Here is a 26803-nt window from a genome sequence, read left to right as displayed (position 1 = left end):
CTGATATTGAGACAACAGTCCTTCCACTGCCTCTAACATATGAATCCGCGGTGGAGTAACCTCTCAGAGCCAGTGTGACACCAAGGCTGGTGGTTTATGCATACAGTAAAAGCATCCTGCCACGGCACAATGCTGTGATATGAGCTCCTTTTCCATCAGAGGCCGGAAAAAAGTAACTTATTTAAAAACCTAAGAACCTTAACGCGCAACCTGGTTCATTCTAAGACTGCCTTGATCCAGAAAACAAGACAGTGCATGTGGAAAGCATTTTGTGCATAAGTACTTTGTCCTTTGCCAGAAAATGAAAGTATGGAGTGAACAGATAAATCATTTATGTTTTGGCAAGTGATTTCCAGGGTGATGAAAAAAGAGAGAAGAATGACACAATTAGAACAGAAAGCAATCAGGCAGAACGAAAGGCAAACCCCTGTGCTGTGGAGACCCAACTCTGAACCCTTCATACAATAGTGTCAATGGGAACCCATCCAGCCCCCTGCAGCCTGGCACAGCGCAGGCACTGACGGGTAAGCTGTGAAAGTGTATGTTCCTCACCCCGATTTTCCATAGAGGCTCCAGGAAAGCGCTGGCTTTACCAGCATTCTGTTAAGAGTTACAGTGACAGGCCGCAGTGATGGCAGGCTACACCAGTGTGTAGGACTTTGAGTAGGCCCCTGCCCCTCCATCCCTCTGCTTCTGTAGTCTGCCTAAGCCCGAAGAGCTGCTCTCCAGGAGAGAGTCTCTGGATCCTCCCATCTTGGAGGAAGATGAGGAGGCACCTCCAGGGGTCCCTCCCGTGGCCCCAACTGCCCCACCTCCACCGGAGGATGATGATGCCCCACAAGCTGCAGCAGTAGCAGCAGCAGCTGCTGCTGCACTCTGGGCCACTGAGGCAGAGGAGCCAGGCATGGTGAGAGTCCTCTGTGGAAGCGTGGAGCTGCTAGAGCTAGCAGACAACCCTCCACTACCTCCACCACCACCTCCTGTTGCTCCTCCAGATGAAGCCCCAGAGGAAGTGAGGTTGGACAGGCCAGAGTGGCCCATCGTTAGGGCCTGCTGCTTTGCAGAGTCCATAGTCACATGACGGCCCTGGGTGTGGTATGCTCGTTGGGCCAGGCCACGAATAGAGGCTTCACGTGGTGGAACCACTGGACACGGATCATGATGCTCTGACTGCTTTCGGAAAAAAGGATCTGACTTCATGTAGAGGGGTAAGTTGCAGTAATCACCTGAAAGGGAAAAGTTTAATTGTTACTAGTAACTTTCATTATTCCCCTGTAAACTCTGTAGTTAGTTGTGTTTTTGAACATGATTGTCTTATGTCACTGAGTATGTACAGTAAGTTTTGTACATTTGTGTTATCCATAGAACACATTTACTTTACTAATGGCTGATACTGATGTATGCAAACACCCAGTTTGAACCTTTACTGTCAATTATTTGTCAAATAATAATAATAATAGAAATGCAGCAATCACTTACTCTTGGCGCGGTGTGGAATGGGCACAGCTACATTCTTGCCACGATCATAATCTTGTGGTTTGGGTGGCGAGGCAGTGAAACGGCAGATACCGGGCTCAGACGGTGTGCTCATTGACGTCATGCTGTCCGCATTGTCATTGGTACCTGTGGTCATCTGATCAGAGGAGCTGTCTGATATAAAGCACTCTGTAATCTCAAATTTGGCATGTTGCAGGTGTTCCTCCAGCTTGGCGTGCTCATACGCTCTAGCCAGCTCCTCGTAGGTGGAGGAGGCGCTCTCTGTCGACACCATGCTGTTGCGCCCCTTATCTATTTGAGAGAAAGAGAAGGAAGGCGAGCACATTTTACTCAGGTTGATAGATGCTGCAAAAACGCCTCAATTATACGTAGATGCTAAAGGCTGTGTCAATTCACCCATGTACCAACCTGTGTCCTGTGAGAGGCTGGCACTGTAGCTGTCACTCTCGGTGACAGTGATGCCATGCTGGGAGCCAACTGTGCGCCAGTCTGAGGTGAGAGTGCGGGCTGGCGTTGAGGCCTGGCACTTGGTCAGAGTCCACTGACTGGAGTAACGGTTCCTGATGCTGTGGGCTGACTTAACACTCTTCCTCGACACCGGATCTGGTGGTAAATGGATGAGGGAAATGAAGAAGGATGTGCATATGTACAGAGGATGGTTACAGCCAGGAAAATTATAAAAGGCATAATTATAAGGCATGTTAAATATACTGATTTTGAGTATTTCAACAGTCCAGGAAAAATGTTATATGTGATAAACACAATTGATTAATAACATTTAATTGAAATCAGAGCATAAATTTTAGTTTATATTTACGCCACATTGTTTATCTGAGGTGAATACTGATAAAATGGGCAGTGAGGAGAGAGAGCACATACTGGTTCCTGGTCTGATGTCAGACATGTCAATCAAAGGACCTGTGTTCTGGATGAGGGCAGGGTGATGGACCGAGACACCGGTGCAGAAGCTCTGAGGGTTTCCGGTTTGGTTGAACTCCGTGTCTGTCACCGGGATGGTGGCCTTGTCCTCACCTGCGATAGACGGGATCATTGTGGGTCAACACAGTAACGTGTAACACATTTGACGTAATGACTACCTGATCCAATTTTCTGCACAGACATGTGAACACACACACACATCAGCTCTCCCTCTCACCAATTTGCTTGATGCCTTCTTTGTCCTCAATTAGCAGCTGCACTCTGGGGATGTCGATGTGTAACCGTGGGCCCTGAGGAGGTCCTTTAACTGGGGTGTCAAAGCTGCGGTTGTTTTTACTAAACCGGAGATATAAGACAAGCACACATAGGCATTTAAAAAAAAAATGCTAAAAGAGGATTTGTGAAGCTGAATTTGAGCTACATTAAATATTTCACGATATTAAAAAACAGTCTCACCTGATCAGCATCTCTGCCAGGCTTTTGGCATCTGAAGAGAACAGAGAATACAACAAATTAGTTTTGCTCTTCTTGCCAATCCATTCCTACCACTTGAGCCCTTCTCCTCTCACCTCTTAGTCTCTTCAGCCTCTTTTCTTTGCGTTTCTTGCGGATGATGAAGAGCAGCGCGACGCCGAGAGTGACCAAGATCACAGGGCAGCCGATGGAAAAGAGCTTCTTGACGTCATCGTTCTTTTCCAGGGGAGATTTAATTGGAGGAATTGTGCCTGCACACATCCAGGAAGAGGAGAGTTTAGTCTTTCATGACAACATATAGGTACAATGAATTCCTTAATAAAATCAGGAGGTAATGTCAGTTATCCAAACTGAATGCCAAACACATGGATTTTTATACTCACTGCCATCATAGTCCAGTGTTGCAAACTGGGAGCTCTGGTTGCCACAGCCTGCACTGTTACACGCTTTCATCTTCAACTCATACCAGGTGGCCTCGCGCAGTTCTGCCAGGAACACATCTGTGGTGGCATTGGTACGCACACTCTGCCATGACCAGGTACCTGCACAAGCACGCGCACTAATGTTGAGTCTAATCTGTTCATTTGAATGTAATGCATTTCTTTTAAGATGCAATATTCTCTTTGCAATTTATTACCAACATGTGAAAACTGAAAAAGGAACGACTCACCTTTGGGCCTAAACTCCAGTGTGACGGCACTGATCGGACAGCCGCCACTGGCCCAGCCCTGCAGGTTGAGGCGGGCGTGGCTGGAGTTAATGTGAGTGAAGACGGGCTGATCCTTGTTGAACAGGGGTTCTGTGAAAGCAGCAGAATCGTGACGCATTGTCCGCATTTTTTTTTATAACCGTTTGAGAGGTAAATGTGAGTGAATGAAGACACTATGCATTTCAAAAAGGGGTATATAAACAGTCCAAGAGCAAAGAAGTGATTATAATAAGGTCAGACATCTTCATGGTCTTTTGCGAGTACAAAACATGACACACAAAGAGTTGAACTCTGAACACACTGACATAACAGAAACCTCTTTGTATCCACAGTTTCACAAGACTTTTATGAAGGTTCAAGGACGAAGGATTGTAAATAGGTTCGAATGTCTTTAATAATGTTGGATGAATGCTATAGATATATATAAAGCTTTACTGCTGAATGCATCACGGAGGCCTTATGATGAGCTTCAGTCTGTGAGTTTTTGTTATTTCTCAATATTTATTCCATCATATACAGCTGACGTCTGCTTCTCCTTTTCAAAAAGGTTTATTTCATCTACTATATATCATTTCTCTATCCTCCCCCTCACCTCGTCCGTGGGTCTTTGCCTCGATGATTTCACTGATGCGTCCGGCTCCAACGCTGTTCTTGGCAGCCAACTTGACCTTATACCAGGTTCCACAGCGCAGGTTGTCCAGTTTGAAGGAGCGCTCACTAGAACTGATGAAAACATCTTTCCATTCCTCCGTGTTGTCTACAGAGTACTGCAGCACAAAACCTTCAAACAAAGGAAGCCATACTTAGTCTTGTAGGTAAACTGAAGCAGAAATTGTCATTTTTGTTTAGAAATAGAGGCCTTTTCCCAGTTTTTTGTAGGAAAAAGATTGTTGAAGCTATTTTTCTTTCTTCTCTGGACTATGGAGATGTGATTTACAGGCATGCCTCTGTCACTACTCTTAAAGCTCTTGACACTGTTTATCATTCAGCTCTTAGGTTTATCACAGATGATGCTTACAGTACTCATCATTGCATTTTATATGAAAAAGTTGGGTGGCCTTCCTTATCTCATAGAAGGGATATGCATTTCTTTTTGTTTATTTATAAGGCCTTAACCGGAAAGCTCCCTATGTATATTTCTTCCCTTTTAGTTGGGTATTCCAACCCCTACCAAACTCGGAATAGCAGGTTATTGCTGCAAGTTCCACATGTGCGCACTGAGCTTGGTAAAACTGCTTTTAGTTATTGTGCTCCCTCATCTTGGAATACCCTGCAACTCAGCCTTAAACTTGATTCATTTGTTTCTCTTGATAATTTTAAAGTCATGCTTAAAGATCATTTTGTATTTTCATGCCCTTGTTTTTAATTACTAGTTTTCATGATATTGTATATGTGTTGTATGTGTGTTTACTCGACATTATTGTAAATGAGGGCTAAGCCCTCAATGATTTTTTCGAGTTTAAATAAATCAATTCAATTCAATACGTACATTAATAGAAATCTCTGTTTATTTCATGTTATTCTGTCTTTAACATCAACCCCAATAAGTTTGGTCACGCTGTTCCCTCTACTGTCCACTAGATGTCAATGTTGGCAAGACTATTATTCTCTTGGCCAGTCAGGCACCAGTTTGAGGACCGTCTAGCTGCTCTCCGTCTATGCCGCCATTAGTTACCTACAAACCCCAAGACTGGGATGGCGCTGACAGAGCATCTATGCAAATGAGGGTATGCAATATGGTGACTGTTTTTATAATCAGCTGCCTCAAAGAGCCGGCTCCCTCCTGCTCTGAGACACTTTCCATCTAATCCTCTGTGTGTCTTTCCTTCCGTCTGTATGTAATTATGCATATACGGTTGTCTCCCTCACTGTGCGCCTTTGTGCCATCCTCTTCCACGCAGATGGTGCAATGGAGTCCAAAAACACGCGAAGGGTTAACGTGTGCAGAACGAGCAGTGTTTTGTAAGTTTTGTAGTCACCCTCTGTCTGTCACAGAACAGATGAGGGCACAGCAGAGCATAACAGAAGATAGCGGAGAGAACAGTACAGAACAGCACCTTAACAGACTAGAACAACACAATAACAAGGCTATTTTGCAGAACAGATTACAAGATGCCATAAATTATTCTAATTTCAACACAAGCTGCGAAAAGGCCTCATAACCAGCAGAGGCAGCTTCCTAACTAACGTGTTTTATCTGGAAGGGAATAGTCTACAGGCGCCACTGCAGCAGTAATGCAAAATAGATGGTTGATGGGGGAACTTCAGCACTGCCTACTGCTGACACTGTGCAGATGGCTTCACAGACAGGCAGGCATTCTGGTAAAGATACAAGATGTACAGACAGGCTTCAGGGATATATGAGACACTGTGTGACGTATGCAAAATACTAGTTGGTGCCGCATCATTATTTGAATACACAGCTGCACATCCAACACACATTGTGTGCAGCAAAGACTACAATATTTCCCATTTCTGTGTGCATAACGCATGCAGGCACATGACAGTGTGGTCTCTCACATGGACAGCACAATTATATTATATTCAGCCAGTTTTTGGACACTCAGCATGATGGATTAAATTGAGCTGCTTTTGAATACATTAACACATTTTTACTGCAAATCTAGTGCTTGGTGGCGTCATATAGATGAAAAGTGATGAAGGGTCAGACTTGATGACCCTGCAACACCATCACACTGAGAAACTACACGAACAAAGGGAACAACTGAAATTACATTTGCATACACGCCCGTTCAGGCACGCACACACATTGGGCATCCTCACACACATCACCAATAATCGGATAATCAAACAGACGGACAGATAACAGAGAAACAAGCAAAAAACGGGACACCATACAAAGGTTCGGTGTGCACAAGCAAAGAAAGATGGTATAGATCAAGACATGACGAACAAAAAGTGATATACAGGAGGACAGATAATCTTTGATAGGGAAGCATACCTCTGATAGAGCTGCCTCCGTTGTCTCCTGGTATCCAGGCCAGAGTGATCGACGAGGTGGAGGTGGTGGAGACGGTCAGACGAGGCTGGTCTGGAGGGACTGAGGAAGAAATAGCAAGAGTTAAACTGCACAATAAAACCTGTACTTACTTAGTATCATCGATTGTACTTCCAAATGTCATTGCTGTTACAGTAAATAGCACGCTCTGCTGGCAAGTGCCTTCGTCTGCCTTTTCCTACCTTGTACCAAGAGGTTGACGATAATAGTGTCGAAGCCCAGCGTGTTGGTGGCTGTGCAGGTGTAGTAACCAGAATCCTCAGCTTTGACAGAGCGCAGCACCAATGTCCCGTTGGCCAGAATGAGACGCTGTCCATCTAGAGACACTGGGATGGCTGTGTCCTCACTAATAGAAAGGAAGAGAAAAGAAGAAATCAAGGACTTGGGTTTGTGCTAGAGAACTGCATAGGTTTTTTTTTTTCTAAAGATGCATTACTTATATGAGATCCCTCTGTTATGTAACATTTCTGAGATGGACTCTCACCTGTCTTTGGTCCATTTTATAGTAGGTGTAGGTTCTCCTACTGAGCTACATGGCAGTCGCACCTCTTTCATCCAAGGAGTAGTCACTGTACCCCCGAAGGACAGGATTTTTGCTGGCGCTGATAGAGAAGGAAGGGAGGAATGGAAAAGCGAAAGGTGTACAAAGGCTTAGAAACTGAATAAAACGACTGGAGCAAATTGTATTAACACTCAAACAGACCATAAAACCAGCAGGGCAATAGCCTAATTAATATGTACCAGTCAAATAATCTTGCCGCTGTCAAGCAAACTATTTACGAACCCAATAAACGACAAGAATCGGATCAATACATTGTGATGATTAACGTGAAAGTCAAACGGAATGCATGTGCATGAATCGCTTTGTTTTTTCCACTTGGCATTCTTGTGAAACGTGCCGTGCACAGCCTGTGATTCACACTTGAAAAGAAATCTGTGGTAAAAGTGACATTGTCCAGCAAATAATAGAGCACGAGTAAGAATATAAAACACGACGAAGAATGAGCCAGGGAGAGGACATGAAAAGAATATCCATCTATTCAGGTGCATAACCCTCTTATTCTCTGCGACTCCCCCACCCGCTCTCAGTTTCCCTTTCTTTCTCAAGCTTGGCGTCTTAATGCTAGTGCTCTAGATGCACTTATGTTAAGGTTGAATGAAATATTGAGTGGGCAAGCCTGGAGGACACTGCCTTTTACAGCTGCCGATCAGCTGGTGCACACACCCACAGGAGCACACACTAACAAACCTTTGCACCCAGACGACTAAGGGCAGGATAACACTCTATTGGTTCTTACTCCCTTATTCTTCCCGTCTTTTAATCCAAAGCCTATTGATTTAACTGCCATCTTCATTTTCTTAAACACTCTGGCTCTCTATTGTCCTGCGCATTAGTTAGCTCTGCTCCTGTCGCGTCATTTTCTCTCCTCTTCGTTTTCCTGGTTGAGGGCAGTTTATCTGGTGCACTCTGAACTCTGTAATCAATAGCAAACCTCTGTAAAGTCACTGCAAGCAGAGACACGCGGAGACGCGCGAAATACCAACAGTAAGGGGATGCAATTTAAAGAGAAAGTGGCCGGGTAAGAGCTACATGAGGTATGTAAAGAAAAACATCCTTTAAAAATAGATTTTTAGTTCACGACGGTGTCAGTAAACGGTTTGAAGAGCAGTGCCACTCTAACAGTAGTCACAGCTCCCAGGAGAGAGAGGACGGATGCGGAGAAAGACAGAACCGGGAAAGAAAAGGGAACACAAGAACACCGTTGTCCTGTTCACCCAGTAGCCTCCACAGCGTAAACCATGCATACTGGGCGTCCGGCTTCCAAACTCACCTTTGGCCGCTGGCTCCACAGTGACCTTATCGCTGAAGTTGCCCCGGCCTGCAGTGGTGACTGCCGCAGCCCAGATCAAGTACTGCTGCCGGTGGTTGAGGTGGGTGATTCGGTAAAACAGCAGCTCTGGGTTGGCTTCATACTCGCTTGGCAGCTGGGGAACGCAGAGAAGGAGAGAAGATAGGTGCTGATTTAGGAGGACAATGCTGATAATGTACCAAATTAACAAATGAATGCATGGTTTTGCAGAAACAAGCAGCAATCCATATAAGACGCACATAATAATAACATAACACATCATTTTTGATTTTATATTTCATAAAATCTACATTATATAGTGTCATTTATAGTATCCCAACAGTATAATTTTGTCACTTTTCCAGAGATGCAGATGTAACATAAAGGGTTGAGCAAACATCAATGTAATGTGCATCAATCCCTATATTGTACTAGTGGGATGGAGAGGAGAATGGGGTGGAAAGTAGAAAGGTTCTGGGGCATTTCATATTGTGACAAGGCAAAACTGTGTGGAAAAAAAAAAGAAGAAGCTGGAGGGAGGGAGAATAGGAGGGGGGAGTCAAGCCTACTCCTCGGGGAGGAGGGGGTGTAGGGGGGCAAACGGAGATATGAGAGAGGAAGACAATGGGGAACAGACAAATGAGTCAGTCAGAGATATCATGAACAGTCATCCACTAATGAGGCCTATCTACTGCAGGCATCAAGGATGATGGAGAGGAGGAGAGGAGAGGAGAGGAGAGGAGAGGAGAGGAGAGGAGAGGAGAGGAGAGGAGAGTCACATAAACAGACACAGAAAAAGCAACACACATGCATAAATATACTGACACACACAGACACACACATGCAGTGGCATACATGACCCGGAGGTGGATGTGTAATTGCAGTGTGTTTAACCCAGCCATGTGTCTGCTGTCTAGACATATACGCATCACTGTCCCCTCACTACACACACACACACACACACACACACAGACACACACACAGAACATCTCTTTTTTGCTGCCTGCCAGTCACTATTCACCTACCTACCAATTATTCCTGTATTCCCTCAACTCCTACTCTTCACCTACTCCTCAGGTGTCTCAACACACACACACACACACAAACACAAAAACACTTCTTCCCCCCTCAGCAACTCTGTGCCGCTGGTCTCAGCTATAAATAGAATAATAAAACAGAAAACACAATCACAAATTTAACACACACACACACACACGCGCGCGCGCCATAAGATAGCACCTAACATTCGACTCCCGGCACTGTAAATCATGTTTTACTACAGCCCCATCACTTTGACACTGACTTCCATTTCTGACTGACAGGCGCTCATGCACACATGCAATGAAGACTGCAATACAAGTGTCAAATGAGCTGAAGAGTCAGTAAATGTGCCAGACCAGTAAAAACCTGTGAAGACGCTGCAGTGTTGCCGAGTTCTGTCCCACCCTGCTGTGTTGTTGTCTGCAGAACGGTTTATTCTGGGCAAATAGATTCCAGTATTCATGTTGTTTTTCACATTTATGAGCAGGTCGTCATGGAGGGATCCACTGTGGGCTTTTTATTACTTCACCGCGTTCCCTGTTCATCATCCATTCCTCTTGTCTCCGTCCCCTCTCTGTTTTCCCTCTTTCCCCCACTGCACCATCTTTCCCCTTCTCCTCCTCCTGCCATCACTGTTCATCCATCTCTTCATTTCCCTGTCACCGCGTTTGCCTGTCTGTCATCTGTGGGCCCACACCTCGCTTTTCCCTGCATCTACCAATCACCAGTAGCCCCCCTTCTGTTCTACATTGTCTCTGCATTCCTCTCCCCAGCCCTCACGTGCGTCAGTGCCTCCTTCCGCACATTTGTCTCCATACTCTCCGTTGCGAGCAGAGGTGTATGGATGGAGGCATGGCTAGATGGGTGGAAGGATGGATGCATTGGTGGGTGGGTGGTTAGATGATAGGCGGAAGGGAGGGAGGAGTGACAGAGTGCGTGTTGCTGTAACGGATATTAAAATATTCCTCCGGCGTGGAGATAGCGGTGATCCAGGGAACGATAGAGCGAGATAATGAAAAGAGGAACAAAAGTACTCCCCGCGCGGTGTGTCTGACCCCCCCCCCATCCCTCCTTCCTTCTCTCCAGTCGCACTCATTTACATAGTAATCATCCCCAACTCTGCATGGGGGCTTCAGAGAAAGAAAGAGCGACTGGAAGAGAGACATAGACAGATAGATGGATAGGTAGATAGAGAGAAAGAGTGATTTGTGAATGAGGGAGACTAAGAGGAAGATGCATATTTCTCAAAAGGTGCGTTTGTGTGGTGCATGTGTGTGTGTGTGTATGCAAGTATGCAATCAGCATATATTTCTTGCCTTTGAATTCACACCGTCATAAAACACACGAGTTGCATATACGTATGTAGCTCTACACGGCCTGTGCGACGCATTTATGAGCGTATTTCTGTTTGCGTGTGTGTGTGTGTGAGCGAGGGTGTGTGTTTGCTCTCGGCTTGTTTTCTGCCCTCGTTGATGAACAGATGAGGTTGTCCTGGCAACGTGATGAGACGCAGATATGTAAATGAGGCTGGAGGGTGAGTTTGCACGCACACACACTGCAGTATGAGGAGAGCTCATTTCACACACACATCTCGCCGAGACTGCAGTACTAGACGCCCCACACACACACACAAACCCCAACACACACACACACACACACACACACACAGATCAACACATTCATTAAGTCATGTCAATATGTCTTAGCGACATATAAAATGCATAACAGAAGCTATTTCTTCTCCTAAAAAGAATCTAGCCCTTCCTCAAACAGCCACGTTTGGGGTTGGTCTTCTTCCCCTCCCTTCATTCACTTTTCAATCCTGAAATTCTCTGCACCCCTCTAGTAACTCACTGGTTGGCCCGACCCGGGGCTGGAGCAGTAGATGGTGTACTTGCGGATGATTCCATTTGGCTTGTGAGGGGGTAGCCACGACACTACGACACTGCTGGCAGAGGAGGGCACAGCTTTGATGCCAGCTGGGGGTCCGGGGTCTGAATCAGAAAGAAAGAAAGGAACAGAGGGCAGAGTGAAATGTGAACCACTTTTGTTGGTTGCGTTGTATTTACAGGAATCATAATTGAGAACGATGTGATTTTCCTAGCAATACATAGCACATTAAACATATTTGCATTCTGGACTGATGGTTTGAGGAATCAAGAAATCTGAACAAGCTGACTTAGGAAAGCTGCAACAGAACAACATTTTACACTGTTCTGACGCTTTATAGACATCATGAATAATAAAAAAAAAGACAGAAATGTCCTTAAGTTGCAGCTTTAAGTGCACTATTTTCTTTGTCTGCTGCATTTGCCAGGCACCTGCACCCAACTAGGGTTGGATTTACACACCACCGACCACCTATGCTCATTCATAATCTTTCAATATGTATAATTTATTCTCTATTGATCCCTTTACGACAACGTTGTTTGCAAAGAACACATTCATTATCTTTACTGACTGCCGTTTCTTGTTACTTCAATTGAATTGCAATTAAGTTATATGATTGGTATGGCCATGGCTGTTCTGTCTGAGTATGGGGGTAATGAGAATCAGGAAACTTAGGAATGCTGCATGCATGATTCAAAGTATACTTATTCAATATTGTCTTTTTGGTCCTTGAGTTTAGGTTGAACAAAATAGTGACAAAGACTGACTGAAAACCAACCACAACTCATAATTAATGGCGGTAAAATCCACAAAGCCACACATATGCCCTCATATTAACCAAACGCACACACAGATTCAAAAATCTCTGTCTTCTTCTTTCTGATACCGTCCATTGTTTGCGCATCTACAGTGAGAGACGGAGGCTGAGAATTGACTGTTTGCACAATTCCTCTGCAAACACTTTTCCATGTGCTATAGACAGAAGCGAGGGCAGAGAGAAGGGTGAAACCAAGTGAGACAGAGAGCGCTGAACGCTTGTGAAGAGGTTGCCCCTGGACACAGTGTCAACCCGCATCAGGGGAAAAAAGATACACTCACTTTGGCCCTGATAAACGCACACGCTCACGCTCACACACACACACACACACACACACACACACACACACACTCAAAGATTAACACAATACACATATTTGAAGAGCCATTGCAGTGAGGCCGGCTCATAAAACGGAGATATAGTGAGGAAGAGAGAATAAAGGCCTTTTCTGAAATGACACTTCTTAGAATCTCTGCGCCCCCCCCTCTCTCCTGCGCTCCCTCTCTCCCTCATTTTCTCCATCTCCAGACGCCTGCCTCCTCCTCTGCCTGGCCCCAGGGAAGGAGAGGAGAGGCGGATACGGATGTAATCCACAGCCCGCCAGTGTAAGCACAAAATTAATTCTCTTTAAGCCACAAAGAATTAATCCCTCTCCTTGTGCTGGGTGCTGAGCGAGACTTGCACACAAACAATAGCCCGTGTCCACGCACACGCACTCGTACACGCACACCAACGCAAAGCCCTGTACACATGAAAACACACACTTAAACCCCCCCCCACCAACACACTTCCACATATTCACACGAACAGACCGACACCCTTAGGGTTCTTAACCACACACACACTTTTTGGCTTCTTAATTCTCATTAGCACTGGTAATGGCACATCAGAGCACAAAGAGGTTTTAATCAGCAACCTCAGCCTTACAAAGACCCCCTCTACCCCCGCTGGCTCTTTGCCTCACACAGTGCCGCCTAAACCCAGATGAAAAACCTTTAAACCTGCCCAAAAGATGGGATCAAAGCAAATGACATATTACTAGGGGTCATTTCTTGGTTTTATTTGCGTGTAAAGAGCCACTAAAATATGGACTTACAGTCTTCACGGGTTTGAATATACAGGACATTGCTCCGGACGCCGTCCCCAGCTTGGGTGTAGGCAAGAACCTGGATGCTGTAGTTGGTGAACTTCTCCAGGCCTCTGAGCTCCACCTGCTCCTTGGTGGTTGTGATGTTTTGCATTTCGCCCCACTCTGAGAAACGATGAGAGAAAGAGGTCGTCAGGCCGTGGATTAATCTATCTATAATCACACTTCAGACTGGGGTTGGGATGACAGACATTCACAACGCACCTCCATCAGGAAACACGGCCCAAAACACGACGCGATATCCCTTCAATACGCCATGCAGCGTCATTCTAGGCGGCTCAGCCCACGTGATCACTGCTTCGTCAGATGTTACAGAGATGGCCCGCACGTTCTGAGGAGGCTGACTGGGCACTGAAGACAAAAAGAGTAGGAAAAAAGGTCAGATAAGTTAGCTAAACCATGTATCTCCATGTACCCATAACCGTATGTATTTCACAGTTTAATTCAAAAGAAAAGGTCTGTTCAGTGAAGGGTGAAAAACAATCACAGCTTGTCTGACGACTGAGCTAAATACACAGATAAACTGGAGAAAATCTAGGGATGCTTTCACTCTTTAACATCCAGCTTCCTGGATGGTTGGCAGATTCTTTTATTCCACACTGAGGCAATAACACATGCACAATTATGTATTTCTGTATCAGCTTGTTCCTGCACTTCACTGAAGCAAAAACACAGTTTTCACCCAATATTCTAGATGTCTAGTACACGACTTTCCATTTCATCAAGTTCCTATTTAGCATTTCATTTTTTTTTTTTTATATTTTTATATTTAATTATTTTAAATTAACTTGAAAGCTGGAAATATCATCGGCACTGGCATATATGCTGTCGGAGCTTGTTCAGAGTTTTTATAGAAGCTATATGAGTGAGTTATGGCCTAATTTGCCCGTCTCTGCATCATTTTATGAACATTTATATAAAATAAAGTCATATTTGGGAAATATGGAACTTTTTTTAGTCTCCTTTGGGATTCAGAGTAAAGTTCTGATAAAGTGAACAACATACAGCTACACAACCTGAGTTTGCAGTGGCTGTAGATTGGGGTTATTCATTGAGCAATAATGTTCTGTTTTTTACTTTAATGCAAAGATTAAAATAAATAAAGACCTTTCTGAAACCCTAAAAGGAATTTCCATATCAAACCTGAAATGAGTAAACAGGCTAGCAATAGATAAAAAGCTCATGACATGTGTCCAGCCTGATGTATAGGATCATCTCTCTCTCTCTGTGTACAAGACCCACTCTGTCCCCGTCGGTCCAGGTGTCCTCTCTATTGGCCACCACTGACCACTAGTCATTCAGGCTCTGAATAATGCCCGCTGTTGAAGACCAACAGAAGTCAACTTGTGAGAGAAGGAAGGGCAGGAAGAGAGGAAGAGGGCTGACTGAAAGACAGACTGCAATGAAAGAGAGAGACTGGGCCAAGTCCACCAGGGAATTTCTCTGCAGCTGGTGAAGGGAAAAGGAGGTGGGGAGGAGGACGGAGGAAGGGAGGGGAAAGAGAAAGGAGGATTAGCAAACTAAAACAGGGGTTTGCATGAATAAACCTTGGGTTCCGAGTCTAAATAATGAGAAAGCGGCAGAACATCGCCCAGTTTCTCCCGTTCACACCTTGACCAGAAGCAAAATAAGAACGTTAACAAGGCGAGTGCCCCCGAATTGTCTGCATCAGGGCTTCTATAGGCTAAGATAAATTAAAACAAAGACATATGAAGGAACAATGCATAAATAAATCTGGAGTTAAATCTACCAGTATAATGAAAGGCAGTTTTGGACTAGGGCGATAGGGAGGAGGGGATGGGGTGAGGGCAGAGGAAGAAGGGAGTTAAAAGCGAGGGGAGCAAGGGAAGGGCAGAAAAAGATGAAAAGAGGGAGCAGAGAGACAATGCGCTCAGCTGTGGATAATTACAGCAGGAAGCTAGCAGAGGGAAAGAGAGAGAGAGAGAGAGAGACAGACAGAGAGACAAGCTAATTATAATTATTTTTAGTATGCTTGTTGTTATCACTATTATCATAATGGCCATCAATATCACTGTCGCCACGGTGACAGCCACAGGAAAGAACTGGAGGGCTCCGTCTCCTCTGGACCAATGGGGCTCAGCCAACTGTTCACTGGGTGGACAAGTGTGCATGTGACGCGTGTGAGTGCGTGTGCATGTTTGTTTGTCTGTAGTAGAAGAAGATATTGGGCAAATGTGGGTGACATGCCGTATATAGATAGAGACTGGGAGACAAGGCGTGTAGCATACTGACTAATTACCTAGTGCCAAAAAGAAAATAGTGGAAAAATGGAAGGATATGAAGGAACATAATGTAAACTATTAAAATTTTTTTAAAAATGACTCAGAGTTGAGTTTTTAGCTTTGATAATGTATTTATCTGTGTTTTTATGTTAACAGCTGTCAACTTGTTTTGCTTCTTAGTGGCCAAAAGTCAATTAATGCGGCTTGCTTGGTAAAAAAAAAATGCTTTTCAAGAAATAAATAAAAGGAAAAGCTGCATGGCCTTGTAAATTACAGCCTTTGGAAGACAAGTCCGGGGAACACAAACAAACTAAATTAAATCCAGCAGTACATGGTCCTCACTGCTTTACCGCTTTACACGAGCGCTTTTAATTTCTCCCAATAGACTACATTCTATTTTTGATTATAGTTAGGTCGTTCATGTATGAAAGTTTTTCAGCCCCATTTTGGTCGCAATTTAAGAAATCTCTGATTTAATTTCAGTTAACTTTGAATTGAATTGAAAAGAAGCGATACATTTTGTATTGTGTCCTAGATGAGCTTCTTCAAAAGATTTCTGATGTCATGATAGAAACACTTCAGCCTTACTGTGTGTACTCGAATAAAAAAAATGCACATGTATCGCACTGTCACAAGCGAGATTATGTTAAAAAATCTACAACAGCAGTGCAGCCTAAAAAGAGGCATTTGGTCCCGCAGAGCTTTGCTAGTTCATTCATTCATTCATTCTACTATTAATTCATTTAGCATTATCTACCCCGCAGTGATCAGGGCGCATGGCGGTATCTCTACATGTCCCGCCGTACGGGGATCACTCCATTCTCTCAGAGCTGCCGAACGGGCGCTGCGTCTAAGAAATGTGCGCCCTTGGTATTTGTAAGAAACGCTTGGATTCCACCAGCCGACATTCATACTTGTTAAGAGAACAGAGAGAATGTAGTAATCTTAGGTTACAAAGCATGGCATGATTTGACAGAGATCAGACAGCGAGAAAGCCCACAGAACAATAGCAAGAGAAAAAGTGCAATAATTATGGATCAGAGCGAAAGCAGAAAGAGGGTGATATCTGATATAACTGGCAGTCCGTGGTGTATAATGCACCACGCTATTTAACTTGTTCCCTTATCGCTGCGGGTCACTCACATAGCTGACTAATAAACAGACCAAAAGGCAATAAAATACCCTTTTATACATACTGTGACAGGTTGTTCTTAATTGTGATCCTCACCGTCTTCCAGTGTTGTAGCATTGATCTCTGAGCTTGAAGGCCCTGTGCCGGCTCTGTTGAAAGCCTGGACGACGACACCGTACTGGGCAAACTTCTTCAGATTGTCCAGCGTGTAGACCTCACTGTCTCCAGTGGCTTTCATTTCCACAATGCTGTACTGACCATTACTGCCCGGGCCGTTCTCTCTGTAACCAATCTGGTAACCCCGGATCACCCCGTTCTGCAGCTCCTTCCTAGGAGCCTAAGGGACGCAACAATTTTCACATCGTCATCACAGCATTCAGGCTTCTCCACGTATATTGGATAAAACATGTTCATTAAAGCTACACAACAAGCAATCTTTGAGGCAGTACACAGTAGTTTACACTTCATAATGTATTACCTTCCAGGTGACTCGGATACTCTGAGAGGTCACTGGCTGCAGGATGACTTCCATTGGAGGACCATCAGGCTCTACAGAAAAAGAGATAGAGACTTCAGTGGAGGCATTTTGCTAATTTCCATGTTTCAAATAAATCTAAGTTTAGTAAAAAAAAGAAAAAAAATCAGGATGTTGATTTAGTTAAGAGAAACATTCAATTAAATGCTGGTTCAAGGAAAGAATGTCAGATGCAGATGCCAATTGCTAAAACAACAAGCAAAAGCAAAATATTTACAGGTATTCACACGAGCAAAAAGCCCCGATGGCAAGAGACTCACGTGCTTCCTCTGTGCTGATGGTGAGTTCCTTACTGGCCTCGCTCTTGCCTATCGAGTTATAGGAGTACATGCGGATGCTGTAGACGGAGGCAGGGTGAAGGTCCACTATGTTGGCCTGATTGTTGGTGGGAGAGATGTTTCGAGTGGCGTGCTTCAGCTCCCAGGAATCTGACAGAAGAGAACGAAAGGTTGCCATCGTCACCCGACTTCAAAACTTTTGGCAATTTATAAATTTCTACTCCTAGTCATTCCCGAGGCTTTTATTTTCTTGTTTTTCTTAAAAATGTGACATTTTATATTTTGATATTGTCAGTCAATTTCCGACTGTTCAAACAGAGAAAAGCAGCACCAACTACGCAGCAATCCAATATCAGATTTTTTTTCTCTTCTTTTTATGTACAATGAAGAATACGCAGAATTACTTTTACTTACCTGTCTTGTTCTTATATTCAATATCATAGGAGGTAATGACGCTGTTTCCATCAAACCTCTGTGTCCACCTGAGATTCATACTACGATCTTTGACTTCCCTCACCTCAAGCTCTGGAGGGTCGGGAGGCTCTGAGGATTAAATAAAGGTAAATGAACAAAGGTAGGCATGAAAAGGCACCAAAAGAGGAACAATTTTGGATACAAAGAGCAGGTTATTGTAGCTTTTATCAGTTTAAAGGTACGACGGCACAGTACAAGCATTTGCACATGAATTGTTACCTTGCACAGTGAGCTGGATAAGGCCTCGTCCTTCTCCGTAAGAGTTGATGGCATGACAGGAGAAGAAGACTGAATCCTCACGCTCTGCTGGCTTTAGCTGGAGTGAGACAGGTAGAAAGAGAAATGTCAAAGAGACAAACAGCTCTATCTTGGTGTGCACGGAAACTGTGTAAAGCAGAGCTTTGCCATGGAGAAGTGCCTCTGCGAGTGTTTTTCTGACTTCCATGCCTATCGGTATTTAGGTGACTGTCATTGCACTACATTAAAATTAGAGATGCAGGAGTGGAAGAGTCATCAGTCACGTGGTACAATTCCTTTCTGGTGCCAAGGGTCAGTTCTGTGCTATTTACTTCAGCTGCATGTGTTGCAAAATGTACATATATAAAAATCAGTAAATACAACCTAATTCCGCATCAAAATACAAATTTTATGGCAAAAATAGCAGCAGTAACAGCAGTAAAATTCACTGACTTCACAGACTTAGAATACCTTTCTCTTCCGGTGAGTAACAGCATAACAGACTAACCGAAGAATAAATTTTAAAGGCATTGGGTAGAGCTAGCGTTCGATCCAAAGACTCAGATTTATGTTGGGCTCATTGTTAAACAGCTACTGACACCAAACCCACTGGAGATATATTGACATACTATTTAAGATACACAAGATTTGTTTCTCTGCCCTGTGTCCAAATCATTTATGTGTGAGATGATAATACAGTCAGTTTATCTCCTCTGCATGTCATCAAGCTACTTTAGTCCCAAAAAAATATTGCACATCACCAGGCTTCCAAAACTTTGTGCATCATCTAAATTTTTCCTATGATTCTAAAATGTAGGTAAATGTAGAATCATGACATGGTAGAACAAAATAATGACACGGTGACTTTATCTAGAAACGTGGATTTAATCTAAACAGACAAATGATCTCTTCTTCTGACTGACTACCAGCATGGGGGAGGGGGGCTGCAATTGACACCATCTCGTACTACAGCAACTTACGATAGCAGCTTCTTCTTAATTTCAAACTTATACTTAGTATCACACGTGTGTTGCATGGTGCACACTTAGCCAGGAGTCAAACAGACAAATGCGAAAGGCTTAAAGAAAACTGCAGTGAGGAAACTGAGCGCCATTTTTCACCTGAGTGACAGTCATAAAGACATTGCCGTCTGATTTCATCAACTAGACGCTCCGTCATAGATAAGTGTTTTTTACCTTGAGTGTAGACAACACTTCGTCAGTCTTTTCATTGGGGCTGGTGGTAATGGAGTATCGGGGGTTGCGGTCAGGGTCAATGACCGTATCGCCTCTTTCCCAGCGGATGATGATGGGCCATTCTCCCCTGGCTGTGCAGTTCAGCTCCTTCACGTGGCCCTTCTTAGCCATGGTGGTGTTGGGGTGACTGGTGATCATTGCTGGGACTGGAAGGAGAAGGGAAATGGAGTGTGAGATGAATAGAAGGTGAGGACAAATGGGGTGAATCAGGAATAAAAATGGTAACAGTAAACAGATTGATGAGAGAGAGAGGTACGTTAGATGACAGAGGCAGGTAAAGAAGCGGGGACGGGGAAGGACAAGAAAAAGTAAGTGGATAATAAGAAGGATTTAAGTGGGGAAAGAAGGTAAAGAGCGCGGAGGAGAAGGGTGGGATAACTGGCAGTTAAAGAGGTGGAGTTCGGAGTAGCCAAGTTCCATTGCAGTAGAGTAATGAAGAGCTGTGGTCAATGAGGTAAAGTCAATAAAACCTCCTTTCTCATTCTCCAATAGTTAACACTGGGGTCTAGGTGAATGAAGAGGCAAAAACGATACACTCTACCTTTTGTAGAGAAATCCCTGACACGCACACAATCTTCCCTGCACAGCACACACACTCATTTGCGCGCACACACACACAGTATCGATCCGAGGAGGGTTCTGCTGTTTTGTTTTCATCACTTATTCATCTCACCCTCCCTCTTTTCCTCTTTTCCTCCCTCTCCGCTGAGCGAAACAGACAGAATTGAGGGAGGCAGAGGAGAGGAACAGTTCAATCAATAACACTAACACCAGAAGGAGAGAGCGCCAGAGCGAGCGAGCGAGCGGGCGGGCGGGCGAGAGAGGGGCAACCCCGCGATAGCGAGACATGCTGAAACTAGTGGATGCATTTACGTGCACCTTGTTGTATGTGTCTGTGTGTACAAGCGTCCAATGGTGCCAGAAATTAAGCTTTAACATCTCTCTTGTGGCTACGGCCGGTTTGTAAGGTCAGTGTACGACAAGCCACAAAACATATTAGCCTCACACAATGTCCTACGTGATGTTGACATTCAGTGTGTGCATATATATTTACCTAGTGTATTTTAACATCACATAACACTAGGTGTTACTGACCGTGAGGGCGGGATGGAGAGATTGATTCCAGATAATGATTAAGCTCAAAGTCTTTTTGATTGTCTGTAGACAGATCCCAAGAGTCAAAAGATCAATCGCTCAGTTGCTTGCTTTCTTGCTCCCTATCACAGTTGCACACACACACACCTCTCTCTCTCTCTCTCTCTCTCTCTCACACTGTTCTTTATGGTTGTGATCTTATGTCCATGGTCACCTTTGCTCCACCAATCTATCACTGTGCATGCATGTGTGCGCATGTTCACGCCCGCAGGGAGAGTACGGGCGACCTGGCTCATTGGTTTGACAGTCGGTGAGTGTGCGTGCATGAAGACTAATAAAGCAGCAGCAGCAGCGGAGCATCCTAGATGGCCTCACTGCAGTCGGCGTATGCAGTCGAAGGCTGTCTCTGTACTACATCAGCCTGAGCAAGTTTGTATACTCACTCTTAACGGTGAGGACCATGCTCTTGCTGATATCTGAGCCCACGCCGTTGGAGGCCTGACAGAGGTAGAAGCCCCGATCCTCTTCCAGGACATGTCTGATGAGCAGAGAGCCATTATTCATGATCTGAATACGACCCGTCAGAGGCACAGGGTGGTACTGCTGTGGGTTCCCAATACCCGCTGGGCAGAAAGAAAAAGCCAAAAAAAGAGGCAGGTTATTACGACACAGCAAACATCTGCTTTTTAAGACGGTATGAACTTGACAATGGAGTTGGAAAAGCTGACACACACTTCACAATACATAGATAATGACTGAAAGAGGGGGCATGTACAGTACCTAGTGCACCTTTGGCATGCTTCCACATGACTTTAGGAGGAGGGTATCCATCAACAGAACAGTTCAGGATCCCTGCCTTCCCGTAGATCCCATCCTGGTTGTTGGGCTGCACCACAAACCGAGGGGGCACTGAAGGGTGATGTGAGCGAGAAAGTGATTGTTATTTCTGTTGCACAGGTAGCATTAATATTACAGATGGTGCAGTTTAACCTAGTTTGTAAGCATTAGCATTTTAGGGCTATTCTCCAAGCTTCACAGCTATTTCAATAAAACTTTAAGGTGCAGCAAATATTTCTTATGTTAATGCACGGCTGAGGACAGAAAAAAAATTAACAGCAACTGTGGAATGTGCAAAGGTATCACACTGCTTACTTTTGATAGTAATTTGGTTTTAGGCAAGGAGGGTCGATATTTCCGCAGAGTCTTTCACAATACCACCCTCACTTCCTCTTCCATCCTTTTCCAAACTTTTCATATTCTCAATCTCACCTGTGACTGTGAGCTGCCTCTCTGTACTGACGGTAGCAGCGTCATTGCTGGCAATGCAGGTGTAGTTGCCATTGTGCTTGAGCGACACCTTGGAAATCTGGAGGGAGCTCATGAACTCCTTCGTGTCGATGGTGATGCCCGAGGAGGGCACGATCTCCTGGCCGTCCTTGCGCCACGTGATGCGTATGGGCATGTCTCCGGAGGACACCACGCAGGCGATGTACATCAATTTACCGATGGAAGTCGGGGGGAAGTCAAATGGCTGGATCAGCGGAGGAACTGGCAGAAGAATGGGGAAAAACAGAGGTGAGGGACAGAAAGGCACACGACGCGAGATGCGTGAGGAGTAAACAGAAACGCAGTAGAGGCAAATTAATAGGAAGATGAGACGAAAGATGATGAATGAAAGAAACAGAACGGGCAGATCATGTTGAGAAAATACAGGTTGAAAAGAGAATATACAAGTACGAAGAAAAAGCCAAGGACGGGCAACAGGGTGAAATAAAGGGTACATGGAAAAAAGTCAGTATCAGGCAAAGAGGGAATGGAAATAAAGAAAAAAAAGATGAATGAAAATAGTTAGAAGGGTGTTTAAATGAGCGGGGTGAGTAAAAGGTGAAGATAGAGATTTGAGGCAGATATGAATAAGTGAGGGATGGAGACGAGAGAGAGGGAGTCAGATGTGAAGAGACATGGAGAATATGGGCAGACACAGAGTTTTGAAGATTCAGGGGCATCCAGAGGACATGGGGTGGGAGAATAAGTGATGTAAAGGGATGAGGGGTGTGGGGAACGGTGAGGAGTGAAGGGAGAAAAAGACAGAGTTACAGAGTGCACAGAGTTTTATTTTGTTTTTGAGACGGCATTGGTTCTGAATCTGTCATTTTCACCTGGCAGCCTGGTAGGTAAACTAGTGGTCCATCTGTCTGTTTGACAACAGAGGATCAAAAACAAGATTTCTTGAGTCTGTCATCTGGGCCTGGTCTCGATTTTTCCACTTCTACACCACTGCAGCCTGGCCTACTAGCCCACTACCCACTCTGCAGCCGCCTGTGCCCCCTACCAACCCCTCCACCCCTCCACCCCTCCACCCCACCCCACCCCACCCTGCCCTGCTAAAGCCAGCCCATAATAGCTGCTCTAATTAGAGCCCCATCCACAGGGGGAAGAACAGTGTTGCCATGGATACCAGTGGAGGTGATGGTAGTGGTTTGGAGTGGGGGATGAGGGGAGGTTGGTGGTGGTGGTGGTGATGGTGCGGTGGGGGGGGTTACAGCTGAGACATCTGGGGGATTTAATCTGGGCCTCGTTAAAATTCATCTAATTAAATCAGAGACATGACGAGCACATATTCATACAAGCACATACCTACACCCACATGCGGCGAACGTGTGCATACGCACTCACGCGCACGCACACACACACGCGTGCAGGGGAACGCTACAAAAAAACACCGGGCACCACGAATTTCACACACCATGCTAATGTCAAGCAGAAACACACACACACACACACAACCCACGCGCTCGACAACTTCCTAAAACAAACATGTCATTCTGCCGCCGAGGAACAGAGAGAAATAACATACAAGGCGACGTGCAGAATGTACACACACTTTGTCATTCACACACATATATGCGCGCGCGCGCACGCACACACACAAATCTTATACAATAGCACTCCTGCTCTATGTAATTGCTGAGTGGTTGAGAGCTTGCACTAGGCCACTCCGCCCCTTAATCAGGGGTTATTAGAAGCAATGCATACAGCGTTCTTCTTTCTTCTTCCTCTGTTTCCCCTCACACCACCCTGCTCCAAAACATTGCTACTCACTTCTCATCCCTCTTTTCTCTTTTCCATTCATATTTTTTTTTTATGACACAATAGCTAGACTGCATGATTACGTAGTATTTTACTTATATCACATCTTATATCTTATATCAGGCATAACATTATGACCAAATACCTAATACCGTGTAGGTCTCCCAAAACACTTGTGACTCATCAGAGAATGGACATGGGCCTTCTGAGGGTGTCCTGTGGTCGAGGGGAGGGGCCTCAAACTGATCATGTGTGGATCATCCCACACATGATCAGTTTGGGATCTAGTGAATTTGGAGGCCAGGTCAAAACCTTGTGCTGTTCTTCATGTTTTTTTTTTAGTTGTTCCTAAACTGTTTTTGTGTGTGTGCCTGTGTGCCTGCCGGGGATGGCCGCAGCCATCAAGGAGTGTCATTGTTATGGGGTGGGGGTGCCCGGTCTGGTCTAGGTGGGTGGTACATGTCTAAGTAACATCCACGCTAATGCCAGGTCCAAAAGTTTCCCAGCACAACATTGTACTGGTGGTAAGATGGTCAATGTTATTTACTTCTACTGTCATTGGTTTTAATGTTGTGGCTGATCTACTGCCAAAACTCATACAGACATATAACATTTACAACAAGATTGTGTAACTTTTTCTTTTTGTTTGCAAGATGAAACTTGCGTAAAAAGCTGCGATACCCTCCAGTTACCGATTCCAAACCCTCTGTGACTGACCTTTGACAGTGACATAAACAGTCTGCGTGATGAACAGCTGTGGCTGGATCAGCACGCTGCAGACGTAGGCCCCCTCGTCCATCCCCTTCTGAACGTCGCTGAGCTTCAGAGTCCCGTTCTCGTACACCACCTGGACAGACACCAGCGGCACATGTGCAGAGATGATATATGTTCCCTTAATCACACGCAAAGCTGTAAACTCAAATGAGATCAAAACGCGGCTGACACTGAGGCACAAGGATGTTCCCCTCCGTTTGTTTTTGTTTGGAAGTTTTTCCAGGCTCAGTTCAGGAGAAATGGTTTCTGCTACAAGAATAAATCAAATAAAAGCAAAACAGCGGATATGATACAATAAAAAGCGTCTCATAGGGACTATTGAAGTCACTGGTCGTTACCACAGTGTATCTGATAGTGAAGCTCTTTTTCTAAACGGAGCAATCTGTGATATAAAAGCATAGCCCTGCTATCATTCCCATGTTTGTTCACAGGTCTTTTAAGGTGCAACACTAGAAAATTACTAATTCAAGTCATGAAGTTTGTCATGTTTTTTTATATATCTATTCTTATAATTTTTGCAGACATATATACAAAAGATGGACAAAATCCTCTTAAGACTTCTGTGCAGTACATTCACAGGACAGGGACGTTAACTACATATTATAGTTTCACATTAGACATGGAAAATAAGTTTTATTTATATATATTTTCAGTAGAAATGCAGCACTCCACCTGGCGATGGTTGTCAGGCAGGAGAAGTCCTTCCTTGTACCAGTTAATTGAGTAATAAGGATACCCAATCACACGGCAGTTTATAAAAGTGTTTCTCCCTGCCACTGCGGTGATATTCTTCATGGGCCGAATCCTTGGAGGACCTGATGGTGGGAGAGACAGAGAGAGAGAGAGAAAGAGATGGACGAAAAGAGAGAGAGATGGGTTGATCAGAGAAAGAGAACAGGGGAAAAGAAGATCATTAGTCGATGGCGTCTGAAGCAGGTCATGGAATTTTAGGAATAAAAGGGGAAGGGTGATAGGGTAGGGGAGTTGGGGAGGGGGAGAGCACAGAAGAGGGAATAAATAGCATGGGGTGTAGAGAGAGAGAGAAAGAGAGAGAGAGAGAGATAGAGAGAGGTTAGAAAACCCTGCCTTGCTGTCAACGTGTTTCAGTGCTGGAGGAAGTGCGCGGATTCTGACCAAGATGCGCCATCCCACTCCTGCCCACACACCCGCAACAGTTTTCAGTGGAAAATCTGTTCATCCCAGACACATGCAAGCACGTCTTGCGGATTTCGAAGAGAAAATACAATTACTCAGCTGTTTATTAAACTAACTTCATAAAAAGAAAACATAAGCCTTTAAAAGGCCTAGGCAGGAACATAAAGTGGTTTAAAACGTTATTGATCGCGTTCCCATTTCTCACATTACTCCCCCCTGGTAGCAGCCACGAACCAAGGTGAAGGAATACAGGGAGTTCAGACTTCGAAACCAGCAGTGGCGCTGTTATTTGTTTCCAGGTCAGAATGGACTAAATGTCAATTTTGTTTAATGCTACTGGCATTTAAACAACTCAGCATTAAATGCAACTGACTGCATGACTAGGCTCAAAAGAGAGAGGGGAAGTGAGTGGGTGAAACATACGAGCAAACCTGAACTGACACTTTATTCTGTGCTTCATTTAGAGGCTTTCAGTTAACTAGTGAATTTACATCCTGGCCCAGTAATAAGTTCAGGGACTTTTCATTCATACTGACCAGCTGTATCATAGCTCGTCACCTTCAGCAACCTACTGTGGATCGTTGTGTGTTTTCAGTGAACATTTTATTCACTGTGGGGCTTAGACAAAGTGTTGCTCCTTTCCCATGGTTGCACAAACATATTGTTTTCTTTGCATTATAATTTAATGAGCATAGTCTGTCAACATCTGTGCTGAGAATTATATGAAGATTGGCTACATGGACACCAGACTAAGCAACAGTAACTACAACAGGTAGACTAACTAGATCAAAATGAATGCGAATGGTGTCGCGAAAATAATGAAATTAAGCTCGACTGCCTCAATATGTTGGTCATGTATCACTGCCAAAAGACAGAGCCTGCGGACTGTGGGCAGGCAGAAAGACAGTCAGACAGACACAAAATGTGTTTATGTGTTTAGTATTATTGGAAGACACTGGGAGCTATCACTCAATCATCTGTCACTTCTTCTCTGACCTTCTCACCATTGTTCGTCTTGTATCTTTGTTTTTGTCTCTCCTTCCAGCCCTCCTACCCCCACAGCCCTCTGTGTCTCCTTCTCTCTCCTCCCTTTCTCAGCGTGTGCTGAGCTTTGAAGTCACAGCTCTGACGAGTCAAAGATGTATTATTCA

General features: G+C 44.6%; 1 protein-coding gene across 1 annotated transcript in view; it reads right to left on the bottom strand.

Annotated features, from left to right (window-relative positions):
• Positions 1 to 403: 403 nt before the first annotated feature.
• dscaml1 (Down syndrome cell adhesion molecule like 1) overlaps positions 404 to 26803 on the bottom strand; it is a 75649-nt gene continuing 49249 nt past the window's right edge. Inside the window, exons 7-34 of the mRNA XM_084558793.1 lie at positions 25170 to 25312; positions 24441 to 24570; positions 21903 to 22181; positions 21414 to 21542; positions 21077 to 21256; positions 19479 to 19684; positions 18265 to 18361; positions 17986 to 18114; positions 17554 to 17721; positions 17237 to 17307; positions 16855 to 17095; positions 13588 to 13734; positions 13333 to 13488; positions 11384 to 11523; positions 8471 to 8624; positions 7123 to 7240; positions 6821 to 6984; positions 6582 to 6680; positions 4212 to 4400; positions 3581 to 3709; positions 3294 to 3452; positions 3006 to 3161; positions 2893 to 2923; positions 2654 to 2772; positions 2377 to 2529; positions 1906 to 2100; positions 1480 to 1788; positions 404 to 1226 (exon numbers count right to left, since the gene is read on the bottom strand). Of these exons, the coding sequence (XP_084414919.1) occupies positions 640 to 1226; positions 1480 to 1788; positions 1906 to 2100; positions 2377 to 2529; positions 2654 to 2772; positions 2893 to 2923; positions 3006 to 3161; positions 3294 to 3452; positions 3581 to 3709; positions 4212 to 4400; positions 6582 to 6680; positions 6821 to 6984; positions 7123 to 7240; positions 8471 to 8624; positions 11384 to 11523; positions 13333 to 13488; positions 13588 to 13734; positions 16855 to 17095; positions 17237 to 17307; positions 17554 to 17721; positions 17986 to 18114; positions 18265 to 18361; positions 19479 to 19684; positions 21077 to 21256; positions 21414 to 21542; positions 21903 to 22181; positions 24441 to 24570; positions 25170 to 25312 (4778 nt within the window). The 3' untranslated portion in view covers positions 404 to 639. The remainder of the gene's footprint in view (positions 1227 to 1479; positions 1789 to 1905; positions 2101 to 2376; positions 2530 to 2653; positions 2773 to 2892; positions 2924 to 3005; positions 3162 to 3293; positions 3453 to 3580; positions 3710 to 4211; positions 4401 to 6581; positions 6681 to 6820; positions 6985 to 7122; positions 7241 to 8470; positions 8625 to 11383; positions 11524 to 13332; positions 13489 to 13587; positions 13735 to 16854; positions 17096 to 17236; positions 17308 to 17553; positions 17722 to 17985; positions 18115 to 18264; positions 18362 to 19478; positions 19685 to 21076; positions 21257 to 21413; positions 21543 to 21902; positions 22182 to 24440; positions 24571 to 25169; positions 25313 to 26803) is intronic.

This window comes from Chelon labrosus (genome assembly GCF_963514085.1).
Source record: "Chelon labrosus genome assembly, chromosome: 13".
Classification (NCBI taxonomy): domain Eukaryota; kingdom Metazoa; phylum Chordata; class Actinopteri; order Mugiliformes; family Mugilidae; genus Chelon; species Chelon labrosus.
Note: the sequence above shows the minus strand (reverse complement) of the source record. Positions and strands in the feature narration are given on the sequence as shown.